Source organism: Ptychodera flava, chromosome 1 (genome assembly GCF_041260155.1).
Source record: "Ptychodera flava strain L36383 chromosome 1, AS_Pfla_20210202, whole genome shotgun sequence".
Classification (NCBI taxonomy): Eukaryota; Metazoa; Hemichordata; class Enteropneusta; family Ptychoderidae; genus Ptychodera; species Ptychodera flava.
In genome coordinates, this window is record NC_091928.1 from 6,503,660 (window position 1) to 6,528,309 (window position 24,650).

Consider the following 24,650-nt stretch of genomic DNA (forward strand, 5'->3'; position numbering starts at 1 on the left):
TGGAGTAACGATTAGAAATTCTGTAGATTGTTGCCATGTGACCTATTTCTGTTTGCTGTCCCCAAAGTACATGCGAATATATCGCATTAAGTTTAAAAGTCGGCTGACGTCATCGCCTTTCAACTTCACCAACTGCAAGGCCCCAGCTCCGGAGACAGAAGAACGAACGGAGACTGTTTTGAAATGGAACTTTCTTTTAAAATGGATGCAGCACTTACAGGGGTAGTCACTCATGAACTGTTTGTGAGCGCGACGCATTAGTTTGGCCCGAACAAACATTTCGCCGCTAATCGTTCTTTAGTTTGAAATGACCAGTCACCGTTATGTTGAACGAGCAAACAAACGGGCCACTCAATCCAAAGCTGCGAACAAAGTCGTTCAATCGCCCCGTAAACATTTAACTGCTGACAAATTACCGCCAAAATATGACCCCAAAATACAGCCGTAAGATCTCGGCTACTGGGTGAACAAAATAGTTGGTTTGAAATGAATTTTGGAAGTGGTCGCTCTGAAATGTCCTATTGATGACACTTCCGATCATATCTCGTGAGTTGACAAGCGTTAAGAAGGTGATTTGCGAAAAGTTGGAAAATAATCACAGTTGTTGCACGAGAGCGAAGTAGGTCAAGCGAGTGGTATACGCGGTACGTCGGCTGTAACAACTCTGGGAGCGTGAAAATACTGTTTATTTAATACCAACTTTTGCCACCTAAACACACAGAGTGTTAGATAGTTCGGAAAACTCGCTTAGCGCAGATCATTGCACTTTCTTCAAGGGAGTTTGCCTTTCGTATCGGCAGCAGGGCGACTGAGCACCTTGTTCTTAGCAATCCTGCTGATAAATGCGATTTCCCCGTCCAAGGCACATTTTTCCCCTTCGCTTGATCGCATGAAAATCACACCACTCTTTGTGATATTAACAGTTGTCAAGTAAGAAGTCCTTTCCTTCTTCTATAGATGAATTCTATAGGATTTGTGGGTCGACCCCTGTAGGAAAGAGAAATTGCATTTTTGCCTCCATTCAGAGTATGAGCCTGGCCTTAGGCAAGCTATTCAGTAGGCTTGCCTTATCTGGTCAATCAGTCTCCGAGTCCTTTGGACTTCTGCTTCAGCATTAGCCAGCAATTTCCTAAATTCAAAGGTTTTTACTATGATTCTAGTTCCGTATTCGAGAGAAAGGAAGAAAAAACAAGTTCCTGATGAAAAGTGGCCATCAAATTCGCGCCATTCAAATTTTAGTGCGGAATTTTACCCACAAACGGTCTTAAAGCGAACACCCCTCTGCGAAATCGCGCAGACTTCATCGTGATGGCGAATCGAATGGCTGCTCACATCGTACCAATGCAATAATCGCCTTGAGTTGGGCTGTGTATTACGCAGGACCATAATAATTGCAAGTTTGAAATAAAAAAAACTAACAAAATTTAATAAATGATCACATGATTCAGGTTTACTGGCACTTTGTTCATTCAGAACCGTTTAAAGTTTGAAATTGTAGTGAAAAGCCCGAAGGTGAATTTTCCAGAAAGCCAACTTTGGTCAATTACCTTGATATTCCTCGCGCTCTAATGTCCGTTCAACAGCCCCCCCCCCTCCGTTTTTCCGTTGTTGTGACATACATTGGAGATTGCTTCATGTCCGATACACTAATCATCAGGAAGTCGTCATCATGACTAAAAACAAAAGAACAGTGTTTGCAAGTCAATGATTAATCGATAAGATATATCGGAGATATTATATTTTTAGAATGAAAAAAATCGGGTTGAAGAAAAAAAAGGCCCATCAAGCCGCAAGTGTAAGAGTAGACTTTACTCAATTATTACAGTGGGTGAAAATTGCTGGGGCGGGAACTGCAACTTTGTGTCAGAACAATGATACGTCCTGCCAGGCGATGATAGACCATTGGAGTGAACTATAAGCCCCAAGAGATTGCCGCCAAAAATTGGACCAATATTTCTGATTGCCTCGCTTATGAGCGGTGTTTAATGCGCATATTTGGAGATACTTATAAACCAGACCTATGGTTGTATGTACACAAACCCGCCACGCTCGCCCGGCTGACGGGGTATGTTTCTTAATTACATTAGCGGCCGGGACAGACCAGCTCGACGGTCACGCACGGGGTAATTTGATCTTTGTGTTCAAATTTTCTCGATAATTGTTCTACTTTTGTTTTCTGTTGTGAATCTATTAGCGCTGTTTTTTGACGATAACGCGATAATTTGTTTTTGTTTGTGTGAGTGGTGAGTGTCTATGAATGCATTTATGTAGGAAAGTGGGTACTTCAATTCTGCTACACAGTACAGAGCATCTACTTAGCTCCTCGCCCGTTGCTTTCAATTTTGTGTCTACAACGCAACGCAACCGTAGCACATTAAGTTTTCAGAAGTTCGGCGTTAATTTGCTTTATCCGATAAATAAGCCCGATATCCACTCCTGCCCACATTTCGACCGGCTTCGACTTTTTTGTCAGATGGCAATGATAATTCGCCGGTCATTAGCTCATCTTTTGGGGCGTTTTGATCGATGATAACAATCGGTTAACTTGCGCGTGTAAGACCCATACAAACTTCTTGTTCAGCTCCTGACTCGACGAGCGCCATTTTCACCCCATTCAGTCGGATTAACCGCCCGAATTTAGCAAACTCCTGAACTTGCTGACTTCTTTTCTCATGGCTTACTTTAATCGGTAATTTTGCATGGTAGATCAATAAGGTGTTAGGGGGACAGTTTCATAAAAGCATGTGGGGATAGGTTCTTCTCTCGAAGGGGGGAGGCATCAGCGGGAAATGTTTGAGGGAGTCCCGAGGTGAAACCATGTGGAAATGTTTCTAAGCCCTTTTTCCAGGCAAATGACATGGCACGTGTGGTTTGGAATCAAAAGAACTTCAAGAACGAAACAAAGCCCCCGCAAGCACCTTACAAAGGCCGTAGCCTTCCGATTGGGGCTTGGTGTCAGCATTTGCCGATCTACAAAAAAATGAGCGATCATAGAAAAGCCAGACAAAAGGACAAGAGAAGTTGCTTTTATTCTTGGTACATATGCCTGTAACAGACACGGCAGGGGTTGCCTTTTTTCACCTCGAAAAGCAACACAGCCAATCACAGGCGATCTTATTTACCAAATCGAGTAACGTTCCTAACTTTATTAGGTACATATTTGTTATTTCTCTTGTCTGAAGTGGCTGGTGTAATCGGAGCCAATCGGAGCGTTAGCTGCCTGTTCGGTTAGTTACGCATGGAGCCCAGGAAATCAAACATGATAATCCGCCCAACTGTCTATATACATTGAACGCTAAGGGCTTAAATTATAAATCAACATCTATTCATTTCACACTTAACAAGTACCTGTGAAAAACTAAACAGTTTCGAAAATTAGCGCTCTATTGCTCTGTTTACCGAGCACGTAAGCGATTGCAAGTAAGCGTGCGCTGAAAGAAAAAGTGTCAGGGTAGCTTTTAGAAATTGGAAAGCGCTGTTGTTAATGATATATACAGAGAACTGTTTATAAAGTGTGCTTTTTGTTGAAATAAACAGACAATTTATGTACATTACAGCGCTGTGTTGTTACAGTTTATATATCGTAACGGGTTTTGTTTATTCTTTTTAGCCAATTCTGTAGCAATTCTGTCGCAGGTTTAAGCAAATGTTGAAATACTGAGATGAATTCTCCTCTATACTTCTTTCTTTTTGTGTGTGCTATTGGGTGTTATGAACACTAGAGATTGTTTCGTGTGCCGAGTGTCGACTTGATTGCATGTCGAGTCAATTGTCGATGTGTTGGCACTTTCAGGGGGTTTCCTAGGCTTTGCCTCTGAACGTATTGAAAAACCAATAAGCGAAATTCTGTCTGACCGGGTAGGGGTCCTTTGTCAGCGGATATTGGTCAACGAGAAGGGCCGCAGAGTGGGAAAAACAATTGCAAAACAGCCTTTCTTTGGGACTTTGTCATCGTCAATGCAACGCTATGGTAGCAAAGAATAGAGCTTATTAGAACTGTGAAACCCTACGATCGATTCTTATGCATTCAGGTTGTCTCACAATGGACGGGCATTAAGACAAGTTCTTTGGCAGGCAGGGAGAAAGCACACTGCGGTACTTGATCCTAGAGGACGATTTTTTCTTGGGAAGTTGCCGTTGTTTTATCGCGCAGTACTGGTTATGTCCGATGCGGTATAGCTGGTATTCTTTACCCCATACAGCGAGTTTCTGCTCCTTCAGATCTGTTTTAATCGGTTACGAGTACAATGCCTCGTCACATCGGCGTTGTGGTTCACGGATCAACTGTTTATTAACAGATAGCGTACGGATATACGGCGACAGTCAGGTTAGCTCATATTTGGGGTTGTTTTCTTTTTAAAGCCACTGATTACAAAATCGTCACTTTTGCCTGAACTTTCCGTGCGTCGCCGATAATGCGAAGCCCAGGGCGGGGCTCTGATTGGCTGCTGTTACAACGTCAGCGCACCACTGGCCGTCGCCCACCGCCTCACTGAAGGTGCTCTCGCTGCCGGGGGGAGGCGTCATCACCATGAAAGAGGGAGGGACTTCGTGTCACCGTCTCAGAGGTCACACATTACTATCATGGAGGAACGTTGCACTGTATGAGTCAATTGGTGCTATAGTGTCAAGCGTGGAGCTTCACTTTCCAGAAACTAACCCACCGAACATTTTACCGTTTGTTACAGGCAGGTTTACCGAGGACGATTATTAAGGCAAGTGGTAGCGTGACCTCGACCAAAAACAAAGTGAAACTCACTAAGGAAGTCAACGACCACATCTGTTTCAACTGCAGTCTTTCAAAAAGGGAGATTTCGAGGAAAAACTAACTGGATAGCATGCCCCACAAAGGTAAAGACACCAGGCTTGATTTATGAATTTGACTACTCATTCGTGTGCCCTTGTCTGTTTTTTTTTTATTTTTGATCTTTGGGCATAAATGGCAAATCGTCGGTGAATGAACGGGAACAACGCGCATTGCAACCGGGCTGTCTAGATTTTCCTACCGTTAAGACATGTGTTGGAACTCTCGCTAAGCCCGGAAGCTACGTTCTCATTGACAGACGTACTCGCTCTCACCGCGAATGTTGACATTTTTTGTGGTCAAAATTTAGGGATAGGAGAAAGATTGTTGGTCGCACTAATGATGAACAGTCTGGGATTCGAGATCCATGCTGTTTTAGTGTCATTTTCGAGCCTTGACTCGGTATTTTCACCGAATACACCGTGTTTACCACGTCGTGGGTTTGGTTGGGGTTAGTGGCTAACAGAATGCCAGTGAACACGTAAGCGGCGAAAAAAGTGAGTCATAGCCTTCGCCCAAGGCGAACTAAACCCGACCAATTTCGAGAGATTTTCATCCATTTTTTCCGTGCAAAACAAGGGCACGTGGATGATTGTATGTTTAGCGTAGGTCGTGCAGAGAATGGACTTGCAGAAACGGGGTTTTCGGCAAGGATTAGCCGCTATTGAAAGCCCGGGTCACTCGGTGACCCCGTCCCTTACAACAGCACACGGCCATTGCATGCTTTTTCAGTTTCCCTTGTACCAGTGCAATGCAGTCGAAACAGTCCTGGGTTAAACTGACGATTATCGCGAATTCGCGAGTTTTTTCGAGACCATTCAAGCACCCTTGGACAAAAGTGTAACCTACTGTTTCCTTGGTAAAGCGAGTGTACACTCCACTGGAGCCCTGTCCACGTGTTTCATCCCAGGCAGTCAACTAAGATCGTTTGTTTTGATCTCAAATCGTCGCCGATTTCACAATTCTATGCCAGCAATACTTTCACTCCGTTTGATATGCCTCTTCACCCTTCCCCCTTTACAAAAATAAATGAAGTTACACCAGTATTTCATCTCGGTGATATAAGAAATGTACTGTTTTCAACTTTCAGACTGCTGTATACTCTGAAGGTAGGAAACACGCTGGAGGAATGATGGATTTTTCACACGACTCACCTAATGGCAAGTACCATCACTGACTAACCCCAGTGCTGTGTTAACCAGCTTTACCATTTAATATTCTACTGAATGCTCTACCCGATTAAAATCCTCCTACAGGCCCCCGAGGCAGAATAGACTAGCGACTCAAATTAATATTTTATTTTTCAAATTAAGTGCTGCTCGTGAAGGGAGATACGTGTGTATTGAAAGGTGGCTTCGAGAGTTGGTCGGTAATGCCAACACGGCGCTCCCCAAAATAGTAGGAGATGGTCGGTAGGAAATACCAAAGTAGGGGGAAAGATAAGGAAACATAGCATCACTTAAACCGATGTAAATAACTTCATGTCAAGTCCGATATTAAAATACCAATCCAAGATAGGTTAGGTAAGAGTTTATTAAACCCCACGGGTTTCTTGCTATGTTTTGTCTTATTTTGACTTTCAACAAAAGTTTTCAGTCGATCTTCGTGTTGTAAGAGTGTTATCAACAGCTTTGTTTCGTGTTCTGTGAGATATAAAGTGTGTTTTTTCCAATACACAGGGGTCTAATAGAAACGATAGACCAAATTCGAGGGTGATGAATTTTCTTGAGTTTCAATCCCCCACGAGTGTTGTCCTCGCCCTGTCGACAGCCGTTGAATCAAAAACCCCAATATCGCAATTACGGCAATGAATGTTTCGTTGAAAAGCCGTCGCGACGTTCATGCTCTTGCCCTGACGTGGGTACTCAGAGCGTATCTAGCATTACGCCTGAAAAAAATACTCGCTGGTTTCCGATTCTGGGTCAAGATGTGTTCGTTGTAGTTTACCGCAAACACAAATGACATTTTAGTGGTCAAATATGTTACGCTTGTTCGGTACGGTTTGCATAGGACTTGCTATAGTCATCGGGATTTTTGGGAGGGACGATGCTGACCTCTTGAAATATAACAAATGGACGGTTATCTAGTCAGTATCACAAACTGTTTAATATCGTGAGATAGCTGTGAGACATTTGGTCTTCTGGCCTGGTCGATACTAATCCTGGTTTATTTGTAGTATTAGTGTTCTACGGCAGGCACAAATACGAAAACCATGGCGTCCAGATTAGCGCAGTTAATAACAGAAAAACGGACACCTTGGACTCGCAAAATGTTGTGAATTTTCGACACCCACTGTAAGGAGTTAGTCACCAACGCCGATTCCTTTCAAATATGCGAGATTAAGAGCTGATGTCGCTGTGAAATAAATACTGATGGAAACCAATTTACCGATGACAAAATTAATCCAATAAACAAGAGCAGGCATTCGCCGATGCCACCATTTTGTATGATATTTGGGCTGCACGGTTGTTCAAACAGAGTGTGTTTTAGCGTTATAGGCGGCTTGTTTCCAATATGCCTTGTTCGCATGTTTATTGTCATTTATTGCGATAGTTTTTGTACATGTTTTCCAGTCAGTGCAATTTGTAATAATCGTAATGCACTTATCCTCTTTGGCGAACCGTATTTGCCGTGTGTTAAGCGTCACGCCACAATTATGCCGATACAGGAGCCGCGGTAGATGGGGAGAGCTTAACTCACCGCGATGGACACTTTCTTGTAGCCGATTCCCTCCCTACTTTCTCTCCAGGACAGTGCGTTTTTAACACATCTGGATCATTTTGCCCAACGCTTTGCCGCATCACAGGCAACCAATTTTGCCAAGCATTCGAAGCGCTTTGTCGCAATCTCATCGAGCGCTTTGGTGAAATGCCTGGCACAGTCACGACCGGGCTATTCGATTCTAACCCTTGACAAAAGTCATAATCAAAAATGGCGTCCGACCCGTCGCGGTATGCATCAATGTGTGCCCTTTGAAATACTTAAATTAAGAGGCAGTTAAAGAAATTGATCTATCATAAAGCAGTACGTAAAATGATATAGCTGTCGTTAATCGCGTACCGCCTATTACGCTAGGCCGTTGTGAGAAATTTGTCTCTTTGATTCTGGCTTCGTCCGACTGTTGTCGCTCTGCTTGAACCGCATTTGTGCGCCCTACGCCCCTGCACTTGGCCAAGGCCAGCGCTGTTTTTCCTACGTTACACTCTGAAATCTGTGGTCTTAGAAACGTTCCATGTTCAATCACCTAAAAGCGACTAAAATTGGTTTCAGGTGTATGACGTCATTTTGATGGAAATATGAGTCCTTTTAAGTTGAGAGGGCAGTCTCTCTCATCGAAGAGCATGCCGCCATAAATATGCAATTCAGTTGTCCGGGGTGTCTTTCAATGCGCATCTAATAACAAAATCATTTTTTTCCTAATTTCCTGAAAATGTTTTAGCCTATGAAATCGTTCGGATGTGCCAATTTTGTTTGAAAACATTTTATAAACAGTGTTGACAACGTGAAAGTCTTCAATAGGTCGGGGAGCCGGCGTCGGGGAATGGGGTTGTAGAATTTTTTTTTATTTATATCGAAACCATATTAAGCTATACGGATCAAATAAACGAGTTTATACACATGCACAAAAGAACCTATTGGGAACAAGAGCGAGACAATTGACAAACCGGGCGGCCTAAAGTACGAGCTGATATGTATGAATTCAGAAATAATAGCGTGTGAATAACACAGCTCTCACCGACACGGAATTGTCTCGCACTCGGCGTTTCAAAACATTTCAAAAAATACATTGTCTTCTGTGATCGAGGTCCGATTTTCAGCAGAATGGGTCGGGGTGGTGATTAGCTGACTCTGCGCCACGAAGACGAGACCACGCTGTCACCATAGGACAAGGAAATGTCCTCTTTTTATGATAAATTTTTGTAATATAGGCGATCGAGGCAGACTTTTTGCGGTTGATTAGCATTTTTGTGAAGAAGTGTATGTGTTGAAATGGCGTCTACGATTTCAATTAAAATCGATTCAGTTTTTTCAAGATTAAAAATGCCAAATGCTGAATCTATTAAAAATCAACCACAATTTAACTTGAAGTGACCAGAATACGGTGACACGAAATAACTTCCAAATAGCCGAACAAAACAAACCAAATTCATGGTTTTGTTTTCTCTTGAAAATGAGTAGATTTCATTAGTTATGCGTTATTAACTGTATTAATGACGTGGCGTTGAACAATTGAAAGCAAACAGTGTTTGATTACAACATTAAGTCCATCACTGAACTTCCACTAAAGTGGGCAATATCAGACTGTAAGTCATTCCAGTGACGTAACACATGATACGGACAACCCCGTAAACATTAACAAAATTAAATGCCAACAAGAAATTCTATGACCCGGGGTCAATTCGTTAGATTGACAGCAGCAGAATATTCATTTTTCAGATTGAAAACGTAGTTATTTTTTTCACTCGCAAATTCATAATCAACGACCATTTTAGGTCAGCAGGCCGCTTTTTGTGTCCTTTTTTTCAATGCGGAACAGGAGAAAAGCCTAGAGCTGTAATTACTCCTTGGCTTTGAAAGGCAACACCACACTGGCTGGCAGTGAGGCGGGCGAGAGCGCATCTCCTCTGTAGAATCATTGAGGGTCCTTTTTTTATTAAAGAACTTCTTGGTCGTTATCGCTTATTGGCGAGATCGAATTGCCAAGTTGTGCTTGGGATAATTTTCATTATAGACCCCAGACATAAGAATCCGGACACGAAATACTATACTTCATAGGTACTTCCGAAGCGCTATCTTATTCCGATGCGTGGAGTTAAATTTCCACCGCGTTACTGCCTTGCAAGAGAAAACATAGTATTAGGCTCTCACATTCTCCAAAACTTTCGCCTTTTCTTCAATTAATTTGCAGTTGGTGCAAAAAAGGCAAAAAAGAAGATAGTTAGAGGAAAAAAGTTATATTTCCAAAGTGTTTACTTACATCATTTGCATAATGACAGTTATAATTTCTAGCAGAACATGTAGAGAGCTTGTTCTACATGTCGACATTCTGTCGTCATAGATTAGAAATGTGACTTCAGGTTTAGTTTTTAACGAATTTGTTTAACTTAACTCGACTTTTGAACGCTGACTCAACCAAGTCGCCGAGTTAATTTCTACTTCAGGAGACAGCGTTGTTGAGAGCCTGGCAAAGTCGCCTGTGACTCAGAAAATGGGTAAATTGCGCCCTGCTCACTCGTTGATAGACCCTGCCATCTTCATAACAACGCTCGGCACTTTTTTTCATTTCCGATCCAAACGACGAATTACATTCACGCAAACGATTTGCGTGTCATTGCTCGCCGTTTTTTCTCTCTTCGTACTGAAGAGTTGATCATAATTGCACGCCAGCCAAAATCCTTGGCAGTAATCAGTCGAGGAGGGGAGACAGAATCCAAAGAGAACCTCCCAACTTCTGACGTAAACAAGCATTCAAAGAGAGAGAGAAATTTCTTGCTTCAGGGCAAACACGGAGACTCCATCTGTGTACCCCTGATAACTCCATGGTACAAATGCCAGCCCGATACATTTTTACGCCGCCGCGTCTCATAACTCTTAAACCTATTTGAAGGTAGCTGCAAAAACTTCCTCTGTCCTCATTTCGTTGCATTTTACCCCCAAAATCCCCCACCGCCAGGAGGCGCCCTGATTGGTGACTTTTTTTCTTCCTGGTTTAAGAGCGAGGCGAGGAGGGATTGTTGGTGTTACCGGTGGATTTTCGAGCATAGCCCCAAAACTTTTACCGTCTGCGAGAGATTTTCAACGGAAAGCGGGGGAAAGGGACATTGTTAGCAAGTCGTAAGAAGATAGGTAATGAAAGTAGGCAGTATTTGGGAGACTGGTGATCGGTGCTAATCCACAAGTAATTATCAAATAATCTTCCGCAATACAGTCGGTTTAGAAATGACCCAGAGGACAGATTCAGAATCACTGGTATAAAAACAGACAGAAACAGTAAAAAAAGCCAGTATGAGTACAAGAGCAGATGATTTTAAGGGGGTAATTGTGTAGCGAGAAAAAAAAAGAAAGCCGATGCCATTGCCGCTACTGCACCGCTCCAGCGATTGGTATAATACCATCGCGGCTCATTATAACGTAGGCTTTTGTCAGTGTTTGTAAGCTTTTGTTCAAAACCACAGGCCTCGCCATATCGACATGGACAGCAATACATGGGTTTAGATTGCTATTCGGATGTCTGTGATAATAGTATAACGTTCCTTCGGTATAACATTCGTGGATTCTCCCAACTGAAGCCATTCTATTACGCTCAGTATGACAGTCTATATATAAAAAATAGTTGAATCGGTTGAAGCAGACGCGATATGCTCGACTTCGTGCCGTCCGGGTGTCTGAGCCAGCGACCGACGATGTTTCCCTTCTTCGGGAGCAAAATCATCCTAACAGGTACGGCTGATTTCAAATATCCGTTCAGAGGAATTCTCGTAGCCTTTGCAATTGAGTTTTAGAACACTCGTAAAAGGAAACAATCACTAGTTTGTTTAGATGTTTATTTTGTTGTTATTTATCTTCGTCTTTAGTTCGTCCACCTGTTGAAAGTCGTGCTATGTAAATTTGTTTGTTTTTACAGTTTATTCAGTTTTGTTAGTTGACAGGAATAAGATCTCTTTAAATAGTGATTCAAAAAGTTAATATTACAATAACCAATCGCTTTGCCCCGCTAATGGATCGCTCCCAAAGGTCGACCACAGATACATTCCCCGAATCCTGTCTCGTTCACTTTTTGCCTGTCCCCTAAATATGTGAATTGTGTCTTTTGGGGTTTTTTTTACTTAATGTCTTTGTCGAGCCTGTTTAAGAAAGTGAATCTGTCGAAATGAAAATCAATGACAAGTATTCAGACTTATTTTTTCTTTGTGACATTTGTGACAATGTCGGGGGAGCTGGTTTTGTACGCCTGTGACAAAACCAAATCGACGTTTGCTATGTAGGTATAACTTTAATTAAAAAATCCGTCTCCTATCATTTGAATACAGGCGCTAAGTGGACGAGCTCAGGTGACTGTCATTTCGATATCCCAATAATGTAGCCAAAGTTTTCGTCTGTATTGCCTATTTTTCGGTTGGTCGGCGTCTTTCTTTATCGTAGACAATGAGCGCTTAAAGTGTCTCGTGACAATGCTTGCCAAAATAAGTGACAAACATTCCATTGATATCAAACGACAGACAAACAAAATATGTCAATACAAACATCGGAGAAACTGGTTCAATATTACAGGCTACACTATCTAGCTGCCTGTCCGTGGTCTGCCGGCGATGTCTCTTTCAAGCAACGCAGACATTGGAGGGAGCGTCTTGGGAAAACAGATGATAAACAAGTTTCAATATGTAAATTATTCAACGAGATTTTTCAGGCGTATGGATGACAGCTATTCTTAATCATCTGTATTTGTATTTGTATATATTGCAACGGTATGGCCGTTATGATAGAGGATTATTTCGGCTGCCTGATTCTGGCTTGTGAAGATTTATCAGGGCGCATATTATAATGGGTCTCCTGTAAAAATATAGGCAGTCTCATGAGTATGCATGAAAAGGGCGGGCCCCTCTAGCTCCCAGTTCACCCTGTAGTGTACTATGAGGCAGTGTAATATTGTGTCCACTCTACTTTGGATCGTTCATACGCGATAAAAGGGGCGACGGAGGAACGCCAACGCCGACAGCGATTATTTGGCGAGAAAAAAAGTATGATTACCGAACAGGGAAGTGTTTGCGGTACCCTGACTGACTCACACCCAGAAGCGTCGAGGAGGAAAGCACAGAGGGGTGAGTTATGTTCTATTTGGAGTCTCACTATGAGAGCCAACAACTTCCGTCCTCTGGGAAACGCTGGAATATTTCTCGGTTTAAACGGTGGAGGGGCGAGTTTCCCCCTCCCCTTGTCCTCTGTAACGATGCCTCTCTCTGACGTTTCGAGTCTGCAGTCCCCGTATTTCCGACGTAGCGTGTCTGTGAGTAATTGAGGAAGCGACTTGTCAGTCCGATTACGGCTTCTTCGCTCGATCGCTGAAAATGACGCGGCGTCCGTCTGCATTTAATAACATTTCTAACAAAAAACACAACACCAGGCTGTGATTGGTTGAGACGTATTTTTCAATGAGGACAACCACGACGGAAAGGTGACATGACAACTTTTGCGGCAGAGGTCACGCGAATTGTCCATTTTATGTCAATTTCAAAACACTTTTAGTACGTTTCGTGTCCGTTTCAGGAAAAAGACACTTCCTTTTTTCTCACGACCTCCGTTGAACATGTCCGTTTGCAGGACTGTAGTCCAGACTGACAAGCCTCTGCGTTCTCCATACGTACACACTTACTCTTCAATGGCATTAAGGTACCAAGGCAGCAACTCTGCTTGTAAGTCATTCACGACAAAGTTATTTTTTAACATTTTTGGACTTGGGACTTCGCTAAGGTTTGGACAGACACCGCCCTAAAGAGGGGGAGGGAGTCAGAGAAAAAAATACAATGCCTGGTCCCAAATGAGCCGTAGTGTAAATGAAGAGCTAATTCGATGGACACTTTGTCTAATTTCGAAACATTGTTTACGGGTACAGATGCCGTATCCGATGTAATTGGCTGCCCGGCGAATTAACGATCATTAACGTAATAGCTCTTCCCGATCTTTGAAACAAACACCCTGTAAAGTACAACAATGGAGATGTTGATTTCAACTGGTAATGGGTCATTTCTCCTTCTCGTTATCTCCCCGTCACTTCTATTCTTCTGAGAATTATTCTAACATTGCACCGTCTATCATATCAACCCCCTTTTCGGAGGAGGTGGTTTAAAATTACCTGTAGTAATATCCTGAAAAATTAAACAACGAAAATTGCTGTCAAAACAGCGGCATTTTTCTTATCGGTATGTTTTCGCCCGCTGTGTGAAAGGGGACGCTATAGAACAACGATTAACCCGGTGCTTTACAGCCGCATATTTCTCACAGTAACAATACCATACCTATAACCTGCCTGTTTTATCTTTATTTCAAGCTTCGATCTCTTTGAGATAAAGAAAGAGAAAAATTGAAAGCGGCACTCCTCAAAAAATGACACCGCTCTAAACTATTGTCAACTTTCATAGGTTGAATTGAAAGCCATGGCTAGTTGTCGTCCTTCAATCGACTCTAAGTAGCGCTATCAAACACGTAGAGTGGCAGCTACTTGCGGCTTGCCCTTATCAATTCAATTTAAACCGCACTGGAGTTGCCTGGCAGTGATAAACACCTCTCTATCACAAAAAAGAAGAGACATTTTTCAGGCACAACGTTTAGCTGTTGTGAAAATGTACCACAAATAGGAAATTTTCGAACTGATATAGCCACGAAAAGTTTTATCGGGTGTCCTGATTTTGAGAAAAGCCTCCTTCCCCTGTTTGGCTGACGGCTTTCGATGCATCGTTTCATTGTGGAGACTATGTCAAATTTCACGTCCAGCAGCGCAATATCTACAAATGACATCAGCCCTACTAAGTTTGCAGTAAGTGTGTCATGAAATGTGACGACTGTCAACGCTGGTACCGAGCCTAAACATACTTCCAAGAATCGATTCTCAAGGTATCAGACGCGATAAAAATTCTAGATCGACAGATCCCGATCACGTGAAACGAACAAGACACACTTGTCAGATGTAAATAAACAAGTAATGGATGATATGGACGTTTTCCGTTACTGAGCCGTATAGCATTTAATGCGATTTGAAATGATAAACCACTATATGTACTCTCTCTCTCTCTCTCTCTCTCTCTCTCTCTCTCTCTCTCTCTCTCTCTCTCTCTCTCTCTCTCTCTCTCTCTCTCTCTCAGGCATATGGCATAATCTGCTATTTTGAACGTCCAACTATGTTTGTTTCGTGTTAAGGAGCAGCCCAGGAACTAATTCGTTACTTTTGTAAAATACATTTTCCTTATAAACGAAGACAATTTATTCAATCGCGATCATGCCGTTCAGTGCTTACATGTTTACAAAATGTAGATCATATTGCACGTTTGTCCATTTTGAGTCTCTTTTTAAGAAAAATTATGCAACTTTTCTTCTTTCCTTAACTCGGAATACTGCTAATTATTGACCAATATTCCTCGGGCAGCCTTTGATTTTCGCAGTTTTAACTTTAGAGGCAAGACCAGTTTCTTTCGCCATGTTGTGCGAGGGAAAACCATGTATCACGGCCATCATACGCTGTGCGTTGAGGTCATCTTTGGCAGATCGATACTCACTGCTAACAAAACCGTTCGGGATGATAGGCTTAAATCCACACCGGTTTGAAAAGTTTGTTTTTCGATTCAAGCAGAAATTGACCGCTTAGATAACAGAGTGCACACGGTTCTTGACTCGCGTTCTAAGGAGCTGTTATATAAACAGGCCTTTTGTGCGTGTGATTTAAACACTTTTGTCTTAGTGCCTTTTTTGCGGAGATCGTTCTCTGTTCGATCGCAGCGGTTATTTCACACCCTGGACGCGATCACGTTTCAGCGATTTCGCGATCCCACAAAACCATATCGTAGCATTTTCAGCAAACGGCTATGTAACCACTTAACGTTTACTATGGATGGCAACCGCCCATTCCTGTAATGCGTATTCCTACAGCGATCAAAACCTTCTGAAGTTGTTAAAAGTTGTATTCACAGCCAGTATACTCTCACTGTACACTTGAACAACTAAAATATTGACAGTTAATTCCTTATTCTGCTAACATTTTCTTTCTTTAACGACAAAGGAACAACGGTTCAATCAAAGACATCCAGGGGTACCTGTCCCGCTCTCTGACAATTGTCACAAGACACAGCGACAGAGACGCACGAATTCAGTACCTGTTTATGTTCAACCACATACCGATTCACATATTGAAAATTGCCTTGATCACACTTTAATATTTCCTCTTGGCTTCATATCAAACAATTTTATCGAGCTCTGTGACTATTTGGTTACCTAATGATAAACTACCGGCTGTGGAGTATAGCCGGCTTAATCGCCTGGTGGGGAGTCATTTTACACGTTAGTTTCCTAAGTATTGTATCCTTTGAAGTGCCTGGCTACCCCCCTTGCAGGCAGTGTTAGTGCCAGCGATGTAAAGTTAATAAAATGCGAATTTTCTGTAGTAGCCAATTTTGTGACAGTGAGACGCTTAATCAAGGAATGATCAAGACCACTGATTGGTCCATATTGGTTTTTCAGGACTCTACCAATGGGTTTTAAATCGCTCGCTTCGTTCGTCTCTGCGGCGCGACTGGATGTCGTACACAAATTCCCGGCTTGCCTTGGATAAAAAAAAACGTGCACGATTTTTGCTTGATTCTATCGCAGAGGTGTAGATTCTAATATTATCAGCTTATATGGTGCTATTAGTTTCCCTGCGGGAGTCACAGCGCGTCCCGCGCAGTCCAATCGGTTTCCATGGCAGTTCTCCTACACATGAAATCGAACTTATTCATATGTCAATAGTTGTGTGTATCGTCCTAAACATGAGTAAAAGTTCATTTCTCTCATCGGACTCTTCTCAACTTAAAACAAGCTGAATGCCTTGTTATGTCGTCAGCACCTGATAGCATACATGAGCATTGACCAAGCGAATATGGCCCGTCTCCTGATTAATCTTAAATTCTATTCGCTAAATTAAAATGAAATGAAAATCGTACAGTTTGATACACGCTTTACTTTTATTGAAATTGACATTCAATAATGGTTAGAGTTTGTCTGTGGCCGAGATATGCCCCGGCATCGGCGACGTCTGATGAATACATTGTTAGTGTCAAATTTCAAATGTCAATTTTCAACGAAAGAAATCTAACCATGCAAGCCATACTGTATGATTAAACGTCTGACTTGCTTGGCATATGGAACGTACTGTCCCTGTGTACTATTGTATCTTTCGCACGATTGTGAAGAATATTTCTGTTTCTGGTCACAAAGGGACATCATTTGGTGTCGTTCTGGCATTGTTGACTAGGAAAGTCTTGAGAAGGGTGTATGGTTACTCCTCAAAGAAACATCAAGATACTATGCTGTGCCACATGTTCAAATTTCGTCGACTTCATGTGGTTTGTATCCTTTCTTCAGTACGGTCGAACAACGGAGTCGCCGATTTCCACGCGTTGTCTGATCTCCTGCAAAGACTATTCCCATTTATCCGGTATTCCTCGGTACCCTGATAATAAAACGACAAGGGAAGGGGCCGGGGCTGACGGGACGGGCTTCGCCAATAATCACTGCTCACTATTGCGAGGAGCACGCGGCGGAGGGAACCCGATCTCCTTTCAAAAAATATTTTCATATTGCAACAATAGAGCCTAATATCAGATAATGTGAGCCTATTAATAAAAGTCGTATTCATAGCATAATAGCTGCTGCGCTATCAATCGAGGGTTAGAGTTATGCGTCTTTTGGGCAAGACGCCTTTCCGAACGACAATGGGGGAACGTGGTTCTGAACTCGAGTTTTTATCAGGTAAAACCATATGTCGTTTTTTTCTGCCTTTGATAACATGGTGTATCCTGTTATTCAATTTCTGACTTTGTTAAGTGACATTTCACTCGTCGGCTGTAAAGTGTTAAGTCCCCAACACGTGTGTTATATTCATATTCACGTTGTATTTTTCAACGTTCCCTGAATATTTGTTATGACGTTTTAAAGTGTAAAAAGAAGTTGCATTTTTCCCCGAATGAAATTGTGAATTGTAGATAACATTGCCTTGGGATGTTGCGTTGGTGCATAATAAAATTTATGGCCCTCGGGATGCGTTTTAACGGTTCGCGACGGGTGCGCGAGTCGAAGAGAGATTGTTTGTTACCTGGCTATCATGGTACCCCACCGTTCATTCACCGACGTAGCTTTGGGGTCGAGATAGCAGGGGGCGGTAAGCTCAACGCTTGAGTTCCTAGCGATCTCAAAGCGCCGGCACACTGCCGGTGCGGATCCAGTCTGAGTGTATGATGTGTCGAGCAACCGCTTGCAACAAACGGTTCCTTTTGCAAAACAAAGATTTGCTGAAATATCTCACACACATTTCTGTATACATAAACACAAACACAAGAGCAAAACTCGGTATCCTAGCTCGGAGCCGTCGGCACAGCGAGCAGACATGTGATTCCCACGCTGTGCCGAGGCTTCTCCGTCGCCATCACAGTCTCAAACACGCTTGGGGCTGCTATCGATATCATCCCGTCAGGGCTGAAAAGTCGTTTTTATTAAATGTCAATAAAAAGATTGTATTTGTAAGAGTCTGTCGCCCAGTTTGTAGATTAATTTCAGCGGATACCTTCAGCCTTAGCATTTGTTCGATGAACAGACTTCAACTGTATTTTCCCAAGGCAATGTTCATAGAGGTCTCTACGTCGTTTCATGAAATGCATCTCAGAACCTCAAAAGCTCGGATGCGTGTATCGAGAACTACACATAATCAATGGCGAATAGCCTGCTCTCTTGAACTGTGGCAGAATCGAAAACAAATCTCTAACAAACACCTTATCGTCCACAGTGTTCTTCAAACTTTTCCGATGGGCTTTACTTTGAAATGGGATGGACATGAAGAGTCTTTAAGAACCCCTTATTGTTAGTGATAAATTCTAAGTCCACGAAAATATTTTCATCCAATATCCTTGTTTTTGAGAAGAAAAATTACGAGGGAAAGTCTCAAAACTAAGACAGTCGAATTTTGCCCAGACAAACCCAACAATCAGCTCGTCCCATCTTCTGTCAGAATACTGTAAGAGCAAAACAAATATTTTGCAATAGTTCAATCACGATGTTAGACCCAGAAAGATGTGTGGATTTCGAATTTGCCTTTTTCTTTCATGATGACGAATCTTTCATGAAAAGAGACAGAAGACAAGTCTATCGTAGCTCAATTGCATTTATTTATATCTTCGGAGCTATCGTGACTAAGAGACTGTGGTCTCAATCTAGGAAAGGAAACCAAATTGAATTCAGAAAATAGCTGACAAAAACATGCAGGTGACAGAAGTGAAGGAATCTTCAAAAGATGAAAAAAATATGGAAACAGAAAAGTTGTGTGGCGATATGTTTGCGATCACTACCGCAGCCATCATTGAGTACTTTGGAACGTAGTCACATCATCTTCAGTTTTAAAACGTCCTACATTCGACGCCGGGAGCAATTTTACCTTTCCACTGTAAACATCTTGAACATATTAATCAGTGCCAACTTCTGATGTCTTACTCTCGTCATGACGAATGATGAACTCGATAAAGACACCTGAAAAGTACATTTTAGAGGAAGAGATTTCTGTCCCGAGTCATGATGCAGAATCACACTGGATGGTCTGCAATACCCTTCTGCTAGTCTCAATATAGTATAGGCCTGCGGTTTCCAATAATGTGTTTGGACCTGGGTACGGTTAAGATAGGGGCGACAGGGTTAGCGGTGACCGGCAGCGCCGCCGTTTAAAGTTCCGGAGTCGGTAATCGAATCTCCGAGCCCTGTGGAGATGGCCCTGAAAAGAAAACACTACCACAGTTCAACATGTACTTAATCTCGGCATACTTTATAAATATATTTACTAATGCCTGCAAACAGACAAGTCGTTTCTCAAAAAAAGTTAGACATTTCAAACAAAGTGAGTACAGGAAATCTTAAACAGCAGACGCTTTCCCAGGCTAAAGAAAACATAATCATGTAATTTCGTGTTTCCATGACAATCTTCTTTTTTGACAACCAGATTCCCATGTCCGATATCCTTGCAAGTTTTGCCAGGGGTATTGTAGAAAGTTCAGTTTTGTTCATCGGCCATGTTGTGACGGTTTTAGCACAACTGTAGATTCACCAGACATTCTTGTCTTTCTTCTCCGATCTCATCCTCGACCCTCCTTACCCCTCCCCGTCGACCTCCCGACGATATCGCACATTTCTGTCGTTACTCCGCCACCATTTCAGTGTAAATATTATTTAGAACCATAGCGGTTCTCTGAAATTCGTCTAAAACGTCTTTTACTAAGTATTTTTACGCCTAGGCTGGGATAGATTCTCTGGCAAAAACTAACTTTTGCTCGGGATTGTCCTTGTATTTATTGGACTCAGATATGTCGTGGTGTATCTATCTTTTCACTGGCATTTTGAAATGATACCATTTTCAATTTCTGTCAAACGCATAAAAGCTCACTCACTTGAAATCCAGCGAAGAATATATAATTCCAAGAGAATGTGATGTATCGCAGTATAACAAACTATAATGACAATTCAATTGAAAGTTTGTAGAAATGTTTTGTTTGAAAGAAACAATTTCTGATATTTTCTCTTTTTTTCTGTCTGTTTCGTTTTGTTGACTTGGGCAGGACATAGTGGTGTCAATCAATTGGGTGGTGTATTCGTCAACGGTAGGCCGTTACCAGACTCAACAAGACAGAAAATCGTGGAACTAGCTCACAGCGGTGCCCGGCCCTGCGACATCTCACGAATTCTCCAAGTGTCCAACGGATGTGTTAGTAAAATTTTGGGCAGGTACTATGAGACGGGGTCCATCCGGCCCCGGGCGATCGGAGGTAGTAAGCCCCGTGTGGCCACGCCGAGTGTCGTCAGTAAAATTGCACAGTATAAACGCGAGTGTCCCTCCATCTTCGCCTGGGAAATTAGGGATCGTCTTCTCCAGGAGGGAGTCTGTACACAAGACAACATTCCTAGTGTAAGTTCCTGTATATTCTATTTTTGTTCTCGACGTTAATACAATCATGAGACAATCATGACGTGACTACCATGGCCCCAGTATAAAACTTGAGTGCATGTTACTTTTTTGTAAATGTGACGAAATTCTTGGTTCCTGTAGTTAGATTCAGACTGGTGTTCTAATCCAAAGAAAGCGGTGTTGAATTTCTCCAATTTTGTACAGGCAATGCGTTCTAGGTATTTCCAGGCTACCAGGAAGATCTACTCGGTACGGCATACCAACCAAAACATTAATATTCAACTACATCTTGGAACAAATGACATTTGATAGTTTATATTTATTTCTGCGCATCGCTGAATTTATTATCGCTTTAGTTGATTATTTGGAAACAGAGAAGCGTGAATACGACCAATGATGTCGTTTGTATTTATACTGGGTGGCAAGACTCTATCAAAAGTAGCTGTGTGGGTAAATGGTGGTTGGCTGACTATTTCCAAGAGTTAGTATGGATTATCTTTGCTATGTTTCAAAAATTTAATATGGCATCTTTTAGAGTCTTGTTGACTCCGATACCTTCCAAAAAGAAACAAACAGCTGTTCATTATAAGAAGTGTTCTTACATATCTGTGTTTAATTCAAAAGTTTTACAACTGCACCATAGCTGGCATACTTTCATTCATGTTCTGAACGGCCACAACAAGTGCACTGTCTAGTGTTGTAAATTCATACAGCCAAATCCTAAATGTACATGGAAAATCGTTGCTTTGCTATTTTTGTTCCTCTCATTTCGCAAAAAAAGATACTCATGTTATGCTATCTTAAGGCAAAACGCATCAACCGAAAAAAAAACGAGACGGCAAACGCAAGAATAATTTCTTTCAATCAAGCATGGCATAACAGACCGGAACTTGTTCGATAAAAAACACTTTTAAAGTCACATGAGGTGAAAAATGGTTTCTCATCGTAGCGACAAATCAAGCAATATCTGCCAATGTCCATGTCTCATGTATTAATGAAGACATTCGCATTCATTTCAGATACAATGCCAAAAACACTCGAAAAAAATGACTAACATAGCAACAAAGTGATCCATTGTCACTCAATCTGTGACGTCATGTTTTCGCCAGCACTGCTGGGGTGGGAGGAATAATATTATTATATTCAATTGATTTTAGGCGAAAAATGACAGTATTGAGATAGTTTTGTTGGTCAACAATTTGCAATTTCCAATGAAATGCTCGTGCACTCCTCAACAAAGCCTAGTCGGGTTTGAAGCCTTACACACAAAAGATAATCGCGTAGTTCAGTCGCTGTATTGATCCTTAGAAAATCCATTATTCGAAAAAATGTGTTTCCTTCTATGCTATAGTACTCTGACGGGAAGATGGCTGTACGTTATGAATGTCAGGTGGATTTTCTAAAAACCTGGGAACATTTCTTTGAGGGGATTTCTGTAGCTTGCTTGTAGTTTTCCTTTCTTTATTTCGTTCTTTCTTTCTTGCTTTCTGTTGTTTTTTGAGGTCTTCTGTGTTTGACGTCTTCGGTTTCTTGAGGCTTGCCTAGTCACATGGGTGATTATACACTTTAATCGGCCTGCTATGCCCGCATCAATATATTTCTGTTATCTTTACGTCTGCCTGAGCACAAGTCAAGGATACGACGTCCCAATGTGTGGTCACAAACGCGTGCAGCTAACTTTGTGTCTGTAAAGACGCGGTTTAGCAGGGATGTGTGGTCCGCCTTGGAGCGTAGAGTGTAAGTCGGGCAATGTTTCTTTCAAATTTCAAACATCAAAGAAAGAGAGCTATCTCTGGTGGCATCTTCACACGTCTGCGGACAGCAACAGTGTCCTAAACCTTTTAAACACTTTTAAACACCGTTGATCTTTATAATGACATTCACAACTTTGTTGCTTGTCGCATTGTGTTCGACAAGTCCGACTTCCTTCGAAGAATGATATTTTTGGCAATCGAAAGTAATTATGCATGGCGTACTTTGTTGTGTGGAAGAAGGGCCAATTATGAAGGGGACTTAAAGAGAAAATTACGTTTTTTAATGCACATAGTCACAAAAGTCAATAATCTGGTTTTGTCTCGATTCTTGTCATGTGCCAAACTGATAACACTTCAGTGTAACGGGTTCTCAAGGCAAGTCGGATAGCTACTTTGTGAAGCTCGAGAAGGTCCCCAATTCCGTCACATTTTAGCTTTTAAAAAAAACAAAATAAAACAAAAAGGACTACTCCGCTTCACGCCACGTTAAGAAAAGACGAATCCGCTTTGGCGTTCCAATACATTTCCAAGATTGAACTTGGTTTTTTCGGATGGGAGTGCCCCGGCTAAATTTACTTTTAAAAGCGTTTTCTTTTTTTCACAAAGTCACCGACAAACAAAAGTCGGAAAGATATTTGTAGTGTGCCCTCCTTTCGTATTCAGCTATTTTGAGGCCAGGGCAACTTAATTAACTGCCGTTTCGAGTCAACTGAACTCTTAAGGCATGGTTCATTCGCATATTTTGCGGCCGATGTTTTGTGATCGAGATCACTGGAGTGTTGTCAGACAAACACACTTTTGCATAAATCTGTTCGTTGCCAGGAAAACTGATCAGAATGAAATGTTAGTTTGTGATACGATGACGTATTTAGTTATAGTTTGGAATTTACGTTGCCGCTGACGACTCAATTGGACGATCTGACAAAGCGAATGAGGCGTAACAGAGAGAGAGAGAGAGAGAGAGAGAGAGAGAGAGAGAGAGAGAGAGAGAGAGAGAGAGAGATCAACGACCACATGTTTGAGGAGTCGATTTGGGCTGACAAAGAAGACGGAATCGTGCAAAGAGAGCTGGTATTTTTATAGCCCTCTCCGGGGTCACCAAGCGTGAAACGTCACCTCGCTGCGATTGATAAAGCAGAACAAACCGTTTCTATGACAACAGAGTACAATTGGTCAGGCATGTAAAAGAAGACACCCAATTGGCTCAAATATGCCCATCTTGCGATGCCATAGCGACATAGCCATTTTCCAACTTTCACGACTTCGAGCGAACACCATCCGCGGGCAAGGAATCGTTTCAGTTAACATCACTTCAACTGACCCGTTGTTTCATTTTGTTCAAAATGACACCCGAAACTTTCCTTGTAGGCGACAAAAATACTCTTAAAATTGCGTTGCATATGTCAGTGATACTGATATACATTATCATGATCCAAAATTCGAAGCGAAACCAAATATAGGCCTGTGCAGACGACAAGAAATGTTCTCAAAATTGCGCGGTAAATGGTGATCGCCCAATGATGCAGATATGCATCGCTCATGTAATAAATTTGTTGGTAAGCCGTAGGGGGATGGGTTGGGGAGTTGACTCCCAAACAAGAGGTCCTGTATTAATAAAGCAATTATGATAGTCCTTTGACGGTATTTGGCTTCATTCCTTTTCGGCGTGTTCGAATCAACTACTCATTTGCCGCCCTATATGTCTGATTGTTGTTTACCGAATCCCCTGTCGATTCGCCACTTCATCCTGGTCCATCTGTGGTCCCCAGTGAATTTTCCCGCCGATTCAAAACAATTCCCTACTAACCTAAATTTTCACACCGGGTGAATCATTAAATCTCTAGTTTATTGGTTTGAGAAAATACAAAAAGTATTAAAAGAAAATAATTCTGTTGTGTGAGGGTTTTTTCTGGCTCGTTCGCAGAATCTCTCTTCTTCGTCTAAGTTAACGTCTGCTAGTAATGACTCGCCAATTTGGATAAAGAGACGACAATTTTACGAAAATTGGCCCAGAACTGATATATTACAAAACAGACAAATAGGTTATTTTGGAGCCGTTGTTCTCTCTTATACTAGCTCAAAAGACAATATTCCGTGCGCGTAGATTTTGGCGCCAAACACGTCTGTTCTCTTGGGCGAAGACGTGTTTTCTGTGCAAATTTAATAAGGAAGCAAAACAAATTATCTCTCTCATGGTCCCTCTTCTCAGAGATCACCAAGTAGGAGACAGTACATCGTGCAGTTTTTGTGGTAAAAATTTTGCCTCGCATGTACATTCTACTATTCCAAGCTAGTACAAGCATACCCGACGGGTAGGTTTCGGGGCTTCGGGTTTTTTGATTTGATAATTTTAGGAAACATCGATCGGAGAAAATCGTAACAGCTAAAACGCTTTTGTTTTGCCTAT

General features: G+C 42.0%; 1 protein-coding gene across 18 annotated transcripts in view; it reads left to right on the plus strand.

Annotated features, from left to right (window-relative positions):
* Positions 1-24,650, plus strand: part of LOC139126295 (paired box protein Pax-6-like) — a 115,963-nt gene that overhangs the window by 55,048 nt on the left and 36,265 nt on the right. For 7 of the 18 annotated variants that reach the window (XM_070692790.1, XM_070692917.1, XM_070692980.1 and 4 more), the window contains 3 exons: positions 4,689-4,851; positions 5,895-5,964; positions 20,143-20,489. In XM_070692790.1, coding sequence (XP_070548891.1) covers positions 5,934-5,964; positions 20,143-20,489 — 378 coding nt within the window. In that variant the 5' untranslated portion in view covers positions 4,689-4,851; positions 5,895-5,933. Of the gene's footprint in view, positions 1-4,144; positions 4,328-4,539; positions 4,852-5,894; positions 5,965-10,988; positions 11,246-12,259; positions 12,625-20,142; positions 20,490-24,650 lie in introns of those variants that run through there. The other 11 variants (XM_070693156.1, XM_070693359.1, XM_070692495.1 and 8 more) reach the window with 9 other exon arrangements.